Source organism: Marmota marmota, unplaced genomic scaffold (genome assembly GCF_001458135.2).
Source record: "Marmota marmota marmota unplaced genomic scaffold, marMar, whole genome shotgun sequence".
Lineage (NCBI taxonomy): Eukaryota > Metazoa > Chordata > Mammalia > Rodentia > Sciuridae > Marmota > Marmota marmota.
In genome coordinates, this window is record NW_026000243.1 from 1,425,873 (window position 1) to 1,435,460 (window position 9,588).

The following is a 9,588-nucleotide window of genomic DNA, read 5'->3' on the forward strand; positions in this document are numbered from 1 at the left end:
AAATGGTACTCAATGCAATTACATCTTTGTATGTGTACATAATTTTTGCAAACTGGTCTAAACTAGTCTAAATAGACACATGTGTACACACAGAAAAATATTTTGAAAAGATATATACCATAATGCCAAAAATAGTAATCTTTAGGTGAAAGGATCTTGGAGATATTTTTAAAAGCTTTTGCTTATCTCCACTCATTCTTTATCTAGCATATTCTTATCACACAGCATTGCTTTGCAAATTTAAGAAAAATTATTTTTAAAAATTAAAGATAAAACACTGCATAAAATTTAAGCAAAGTCTCACTAGGGATTTGTTCAATATGTATTTAGCACCTCCTGAATCTGCCAGGCATTAATCTCAATGCATGTGTTTGATCACCTGGCTGAAATTGGGAATGTAACTTCGAATAAACATTTTCAAAATATATGTCTGTACAATCCATATAACAATAGTTCAGTGGGTCTCACATATATTTACATTACTGGCCCTATTAGTTCAGTGCATTTAAAAAGGAAAAAAAAATCTTCAGTATCTTTCTTTTGACATTTGTTTTTGGCAATTTTTTTCCAAATGAGAGTAGATGCAGGGATTATTCAGCTCAAGACAGCAAGAACTTGGACATTGTACAAGGTGAATATATATGCATCACATGTGCTATTTCTTACACACCCAGATTGAGCCTTCTGGAAGGCAGTTAGTGTTAAGAGTGTGGGCTCTAGAGTTATGTAATCTAAATTCAATTCTTCCCTCTACACTTATTATCTGCAATCTTGAGCAAGCTCCTCAACTTAAGACTTGATTTACCCACCTATAAAGCAGAGATAATGGTCTCATCCAGTTGTGGAAAAGATTAAATTAGGACATGTAGACAAAGTTCATAGGACAAAGTATAGTCTCAAAAATAGGCTGAAGCAAGAGGATCACAAATTCAAAGCCAACATGGGCAACTTTGTAAATCCCTGTCTCAAAATAAAAAAAAATAAAACAGGCTATAGAGCTTTGTCAGTGGTAGATTGCTCCTGGGCTCAATCTTCAGTTCCATGGTCCCAACAGTTACTGATGGGAACCTGAGAAAATTGTCATGCGAGCAGGAAAGTGTCATGGTGAGATGGGGACCCAGAGGACCGTTATGGGATACAGAGGATTGACCTACTCATAAAGACCAATTATAGCATTTGCACAAGGTATGCTCAGAGGGATAAAAATCAATATGGGTATTTTCCAAACATGAATATTTTCCAATTAAATATTTGGTTTCAGAATCACACTAAGTATAGCTCATCCCACCTAGGATTCATATCTTAGCTTTAAACACCATCTCTAAACAAAACCAGTGCTGGGCAACATAAGTAAAAGATAAGTTTGAGATATACCACTTCACCAGAAAGTAATTAAATGCTCAAAATCTGATAGAGATATATTAAAAGAACATGAAAATCAATGTGAAAAGGCTTCCATTAGCCATTAATAAGGGGTCAAATTGAGCATTAACATAAATTCTGTGTATGAAATTGTCACAGTGAAGCCCATTGATTTGTGCAATTAATATGTGCTAATCTAAAAAAGTAAATGCTGACAACAAGGAATCATGACTTTAGATACATAAGTCCATAATGATATGAATGCATTAATGATAATAAAAGGCTCTCCCTGTCATAATTTCAACAAGGATTAGTGGAATTCGAAAATCTCCATTTTTCAACCATAAAACTAAATCTTAATTCAGCCCAGAAGTAGATGCTAAATCTTGTGTGGAAGTTTGAAAAAGGAGTAAGATAGGGTCTCAAAATATATCCCCAAAATTAACTTTGAATTTCAAAGAGAAAAGTAGAAATCATCCCCAGTAAAATTACTAAGGGACTTGCAAAGTTACAAAAACCTCTGTATTATCAAATGTCCCCAGAAACAATTCTGAGAGAATATAAACACATTAATTTGTGAGAGAAAATAAAAGGAAGATTTGTTCTGCAGTAGCAGTACTCTGCCTTGCAAGTCAGCAAAGAAGAATCCAATTATGATCATGGTAAATTTTCCTAAGTGTAGTTACCTTTTGAAAACAAGTGTTTGGGCAAGTACCCTGGAAACATGAGAGCTCCACACCTGAGCCCAGTTGTTGGTGTTTTATACAATTTCTTCCAAGCTCTAGGTTCAATTGGACAGCAATTTAGAATTTAAGATCATTCTTTTATATAACACCATACATTTTATATGAAGGAGTGGAAGTCGGGGTTTATGTCTCCAAGTTGGGGTCTGCTTTCTACCATGGCCACCAGGTGGCATGAGTTTAAACTTGGGGATTACAAATAAGAAGACTATAACCAGATCAAGGTGACAACATTAGGTGTAAACATATATCCATCTAGGGACTGGAAGAGGAAAATGTGCTGCCAGGAGAATGAGAACAAGAAGCCCCTTTAGTACCCCACATTCTAAAACTGCTAAACACCCCATCCTTTTATCCAATAAATATTTGTCAAACTCCCACCCTAAAAGTGCCAGGCAGTGTGCTAGGACTGAGGGATTTATCAAATACACATTAGGGACTCTATTTGCACAGAGTATATAATGAAGGAAAAATGAGTGATGTGGTTTAGATGTGAGGTGTTCCCTACAGTGCTCACATGTTAGACAATGCAAGAAAGTTCAGAGGTGAATGATTGGGTTATGAGAGCCTTAACCTAATTTTGCATTAATCCCATCAGGTGGATTAACTGGGTGGTGTACCTTAGGCGGATAGACTGTGACTGGAGAAGATAGATCACTGGGGGCTTGGTTTTATATTTTCTCCTTTTTGAGCAGAGTGTGTTTCCTCCCTCCCCGCTCCACTTCCTGGTGCCATGTCCTGATCTATTTTTCTCCACATACCCTTCTACCATGATGTTCTGTTTCACCTCTGGCTCAGAGCAATGGAGTGGGCAATCTATGGACGGAGATCTCTAAAACTGTAACATTCTTGTCAGGTTACAATAAACTGACTAAAACAGTAAGGAAGAAAATATTTTCAGTTTTAATCCTTTTGTTCTTTTTTTTCTTTTTTTAGATCATCCAGATACCACAAACAGTCGATGAAATAAAGGAGAGAGAGAAAATATTCGGCATTTGATTTTTTGGGATTGGCTAACTTCACTTAGCATTATCTTCTCTAACTCCATCCATTTACCTGCAGATGCCATGATTTTACTCTCTTTTATTGATGAGTAATTGTCCATTGTATATATATGCCACATTTTTTTATCCATTTATCTATTGAAGGGCATCTAGGGTGGTTCCACAGTTAAGCTATTGTGGATTGTACTGCTATAAACATTGATGTGGCTGTGTCCCTGTAGTATGCTGTTTTTAAGTCCTTTGGGTATAGACGGAGAAGAGGGATAGCTGGGTCAAATGGTGATTCCATTCCCAATTTTCCTAGAAATCTCCATACTGCTTTCCATATTGGCTGCACCAATTTGCAGTCCTACCAGCAATGTATGAGTGTAACTTTTTCCCCACATTCTTGCCAACACTTGTTGTTTGTCTTCATAATGTTTTCTTTGATACAAGGAGGCTGATTCATACTGGGATAGGGAGAGGGAGCATGGGAAGAATAGACGAACTCTAGATAGGGCAGAAGGGTTGGAGGGGTTGGGAGAGAGCATGGGGTTATTAATGATGGTGGAATGTAATGATCATTATTATCCAAAGTACAGGTATGGAGACACAAATTGGTGTGAATATACTGTGTATACAACCAGAGATATGAAAAATTGTGCTCTATATATGTAATAAGAATTGTAATAAGAATTATAATTCTGCTGTCATATATAAATTTTAAAAAGTAAAAAAAAATAGACACCAAGAAAAAAAGAATCATAATGCATTCCACTGTCATATATAAATTTTAAAAAATAATTAAAAATTTTAAAAAGAAGAGAGAGAAAATGATTTAAAAAGAAGACAAGAGAATATAAACAATACAACCATCAAAATGAAAAGCAGTAAGTTCCAATCAGTGAGAATCTTACTAATACAGAATCTGTTCCAGAGATGATCCAAATATGTGTATTCTGCTAGTGAGGGCAATAAATGAAATAAATTTGCAAGACAATATTTTGCAATAAAATCTTAAAACCTTGGGTAATTCAATAATTCTCTGTCTGAGAATATATCCTAAGTAGGGGGGAAATTACTAAATTTGTTAAACAAGCATTAATTATAATTTGTAAAATGGAAATAATCTAATTGAAGTAGTAGAAAATTGTTACTATCATAGAATTCATCCATAAGATGGAGTTTTAGGCAATTATGAAAATTGAGTCAGAGATGAGAAATAAAAGAAATTTTTTCTGCAAGCTTGTCCTTCTGGTGGTACACACTTTTCAGCTAGATCTAAGGCTCCCTTGTCTTCACAGAATCCCTTTTCCTCTCCCTCTTTTTTTATTTTTTTAAATATTTATTTTTAGTTGTAGTTGGACACAATACCTTTATTTTATTTATTTTTATGTGGTGCTGAGGATAGAAGCCAGGGCCTCACGCTTGCTAGGCGAGCACTCTACCACTGAGCCACAACCCCCTCCCTCTTTTTTTAATAACCAAAACCCTTCATACCCATCTTTTTTTCCTTTTTATTCACTTATTCATCTTAGTAACAACCCTAACTCCTACCACTTCTAATAAATTTGAATCAGTAGATACAGTTTATATCAGATTTCCATGACTTTGAAAAACAAGGGACATGTCACGTGCATTAATGTACAAGCACACACAGGTTGCCCCATGCAGTGACTGTAAAAATAGACAACTGGTGAGCAGCAGTGATGGACCACAGAGAGGAACAGATGACCAGGAAACCAGCAGAATAGGAGACATCCTTTCCCTGGCTATTTTTTTTTTTTTTTGGTAATGTTCTTAAATACTATAACCATTTTCTTAGTCTGTTAGGGCTACTGTAAACAAAAACAACAGCAACAAAAGGGCATACACTGAGTGATTTATGAACAACATGAATTTATTTCTCACAGTTCTGGGTGCTGGGAAGTCCAAGATCAAGATGTCAACAGATTTGGTATCCCACTTTCTTCTGACACACAGCACATTCTCTCTGTCCTTACATGGGGGGAGAGGCGAAGGGCTAAAGGTTCCATCTCCTAACACTATCAATTTCAACACATGGATTTTGAAAGGAATATTCAGGATACAGTAAATATGTATTATATCTTATCAGTGTATAAAAGGATATACATTATAAACAGAATGTAAAAGTAACCTGGTAGAACAGCATCTTTCATATAAACAAGCATGGGCCCAGAAAGATACAGCAATTTTCCCAAGGTCACACAATAAATTAGTGCAAGCTTTGATATTAGAAGGAAGACTATCTAAGAGAGATGAAAATAAATTTACTGTGTGCCTAACATTAAATTATCTTAATAACTCTGAAAAAAAATTAAAAATTAATGATGCTTAGAGACATCAAGCAACTTATTTAAAATTGCACAGCTGTTGAGTAAAAGCTAAGATTCTAACTTGATTCTACACTCCAATTCCCTAGCCTCTCTGCTTTTTCTGAATCTCTATGCTGCTCTGCCTCTCTCCCTGTCTTAGTCATCTGAATTCTACCATTCTCATTCTTTTAGAATTCATTTTTTATTATTCTGCACCTTCCCAAAGTACAAAACTATACTTCCATCCAAACTTCATTTTTTTTCTAATAGAACAGAATTTTTCTAAGACAGTCTCCTAAATCAAGCATTTTCACAGAATCTCACATATCATTACTTCAAAATAATATATAATACATATATAGAAAATTTTTTAAACAAAAAGGTAACTCTACCTCTCTTTACATGGTACCATTAGTGCTTTCATCCTTTTCAGGGCGGGGGTGGGGCGGTATCAGAGTTCCAGCAGAAAATACATGATCCACGTAAAGTGATCAAGAAATATAATGAGGGAACTGTTTACCTGGAAATGGAAGTTGCAAGAAACCACAAAGGGATGGTTAAGCAACCCAGGCTAGCAATAACAAGCAGACATTAGGACCCCTTGGCATGAAGAAGCCAGGGAAGGAGCGGTTACTGCAGCCCAATAGGAAATGTGGCATTCAGTTGCTGCCACTGTAGCCTAGCTACAGTCCTGGAATTGAATATCACCATTATCACTCTCCTCCTGTTCTCTGATTTCTTTTGCCAAGGCTGTCATTCACCTAACGTAAAAAGAAACTAGTAGGAAAGGGAGGCCATTAGGGAATTCATTCTATGACTTGCACGGAGGTGCCAACAAGCAGAAAGACTGATCTACAAAAGTACACATAAAATAGCCCACAAGACTCTGTTACAATCCACATCAGTAACTTTCAGTGGATATTTCTTCTCCTGACTGGCTGCTGTCTGGGGGTAACCTGATTACCAACTTGTAACATAACTGCTCTACAGTTTTAAAGTATTCTTCAGATCCTGAGCTGACCACCCTGAGAGGTAGATTTCTTCACTCTGGCTTTCAAAACACAATTTGAATTTCACAATGTGAAAAATAATTTCTAAATTCTTTCCTCAAAAAAACTTGACATTTTCTCTAAGTTATTCCATCTAGTGTCATTACCCAATCCCTGAAAGTTCAAGTCCCTGAAGTTCCACATCACCGTCCCAGGTAGTACCATACTTGCTGATCTCTGGGTCCTAACACACTTCCCTGCAATCTCCAAAATGCTTCAAAAAAGTCTATGGTCATTTAGCCAAGACTCTCAACAAAATCTTATACCTCCTACCTTCTTGCAAAAAAAAAAAATGTGCTTTTTAAAATTAGCCCTTAAAAGTTGCATGAAATTTTTGTAGACAGAACCAGATTTTATCATCCTAGACTAGCTCATATCTGAAATAAAATCTCTCATGGAAGGAGGAGGAACGCAGGTGACAATGGAAAGCCATGGGATTGGAATAAAGAGCCTGTGTTCTAGTCACTGCTCTGCTGAGATACTGACCTCAAGGTGGGATACATAAGCCTGTATCTATTCTAAATCTGGGCGTCCTATAGTTTAGGAATTTTATAAATTAAAAAACCCCTCAAATGGGAAAAATGAACCCATTTGAGAATGAGTTAAAATTTCTTCCATGGAACCTGAATCATATATCAGAGTAAAAGTGTTTCTGACCCAAGCATTGCCCCTTTCTTAGGAAAATGAATTTTTGTTCAAGGTTTTCTTCAAAGCAACTTTGACATCTTTATTCCTCAAGCTATAGATTATTGGATTGAGCATGGGCACCACAATGGTGTAGAACAAGGAGGACACTTTCCCCTGATTCATAGGTAAAAGAGAAGAGGGCTTGAGATACATAAAAGCCCCTGATCCAAAAAACAAGGAAACTGCAATTATGTGGGAGCTGCAGGTGCTAAAGGCTTTGGATCTGCCCTCAGTGGAGCGAATGCGGAGGATGCTAGAAAGGATGAGGGCATAAGAGATGAAGATGGTGACTGTGGGCACACCAATGTCAATGCCCACAACAATAAAGACCACCAGCTCGTTCACACGGGTGCTGGTGCAAGAGCGCTCGAGGAGGGGAAGGATGTCGCACATGTAGTGGTTGACAAGATTGTTGGCACAGAAGTTCAGCCTCAGCATGCATGCTGTATGGGCCATGGCCCCAGAAAACCCCATCACATAGACACCCAACAAAAGAAGGAGACACACCTGGGGGGACATGGTGACCATGTACACCAGGGGGTTACAGATGGCAACATAGCGGTCATACGCCATTGCTGACAGGATGAAGGATTCAGAGACCACAAAGAAAAGAAAGAAAAAGAGCTGAGTCATGCACCCAGAATAGGAGATGATGTTCTTCTTTGAGACAAAACTCATCAGCATTTTGGGGGTGATAACAGTGGAATAGCAGAAGTCTATGAGAGATAAGTTGAAGAGGAAGAAATACATGGGGGTGTGCAGGTGAGAATTCAACCCAATCAGCGTTACCAAGCCCAGGTTCCCCACCACAGTGACCGCGTAGAAACCTAGAAACAGAAAGAAGAGGGGGATGTGAAGTCCTGGCTGGTCTGTTAAGCCTGCAAGGATGAACTCTGTCACAGAGGAGGAGTTCTCAGGTACCATTGCAATTAAAGCATTCTGTGAAGACAAGGGAAAAGAGTCAGTGTGAGAGAGAGACAGACAGAGAGAAAGACAGAGAGAACACTGTTGACCTCCCAGTCACCTCCCCCATTCTTGAGAACATACCACTTATTTTTCAGTTCATTATATAAATTGCACAAAAGCAATGCAAAGGATAAAACAACTTATCTTGGAATTTGAGCTTAACATTAAAGAACATCTCCCTCTTGCTGAGAATAGTTTTTTTTTTTCCAAGATTAATAAATCATCAGTGGATGGATGTGTGAATGTGTGGATGCACCCAGAGATTTTGAGCCTCACCAAAGGGGTCTTTCCATGGGGCTGTTCTCATTGCCCTCAAAGATTCTGCCTCTGGAGCATCCCTGGAAGACTCACTTGCCCCCATGTAAGAGCAAGTGCTGCTGGGAAGGACCTCTAGGAGCAGCTGATCTTTAATTTTATCCTTTTGTTGTGTCTTTCTAACTCTAGTTTCTTCTGAAGTTTACAAAAGCAAGCCAATCTTTGAGAAGTCCTCTCAGAGTCTGGAGCCAGCCTATCTGCCTGGATAGGAGGAGTTCCATCTGCCTCATGGTCATCCTGGACGAAACAGAAGGGTGAGGTGGATCTCTATACAACCTCAGGAACCAAAACTGGGGACTTAGGAAAAGTTCAAACCATTCACCCAGATTCAGCCATTCACCCTCCCTCAGACTGGGGGTGGGAGGGTGCACCTTTAGACAAGTGATGTACCTTTTAATCCAACTCTAATCCTCGGTTGTTCATACCGTTAATGGTTTCAGTGCTAACACAGGTGAAGGACAGAGCAACCCTCCAGCCCTCTCCTAACTGGAGTGACAGAGCTTCCCTGGCTGCCTCAGAACTTTTCCTGAGCTAGGGAAAGGGATATCTGTACAAAGCTTTGCCCGGAGCCTCTTCTCCAGCTTGCAAAGAGACAGCAGTTTTATTCTGGGTTTGAAGTCCTGGGGACCTGATGAGGTATAGAAAATTGGAGGTTCCCCTGGGATCAAAGTCCTAGTTATTAACTTGAATAATAGGGAATTTTTGCTTATACCCTTGATAATATTGAATGAGCTTTTGGATGCATAAAATATTTGTTCAGTTAGCATCTAGTAATATGCAAATTATTGTGCAGAAAATAATAATTTAGGATTCATTGAGCACTTAATGTACCAAACACTGTTTTCAACCTACAGTTTTATACTGACATCAGCACACCAGGATCCAATATCATTGTTCATGCAATGTTTCGTTTTAATTCTCCCTTAAATCCTATGAGCTGGGTTTTATCATCTCCATTTTAGAGAGTAAGTGATTTCCCAGATGTTAAGTTATTAAGGTCCTATTAAACCTAGGCCCATCTTACTCAAAAACCTGGTGTTCTTTACAATTGTTTTTACTCTCTCCCATTGGGAGATAATGGGACACATAACATAGAGTCTTTGCCTTCAAAGCTCTAACAATGTCTTGAAAAATGCATAACAGCTAA

The 9,588-nt window shown here is 38.0% G+C and overlaps 1 protein-coding gene across 1 annotated transcript; it reads right to left on the reverse strand.

Annotated features, from left to right (window-relative positions):
• Window positions 1-7,130: 7,130 nt before the first annotated feature.
• Window positions 7,131-8,132, reverse strand: LOC107153574 (olfactory receptor 145). Its single transcript, XM_015499116.1, has one exon. It carries the CDS (start codon window positions 8,082-8,084, stop codon window positions 7,149-7,151), a length of 936 nt encoding a protein of 311 aa, XP_015354602.1. The 5' UTR covers window positions 8,085-8,132; the 3' UTR covers window positions 7,131-7,148.
• Between the last annotated feature and the right edge of the window lie 1,456 nt (window positions 8,133-9,588).

What these genes read in the sequence shown, in the direction of transcription:
- LOC107153574 (XM_015499116.1), bottom strand. Translation starts at nt 8,084, where the DNA reads ATGGTACCTGAGAACTCCTCCTCTGTGACAGAGTTCATCCTTGCAGGC.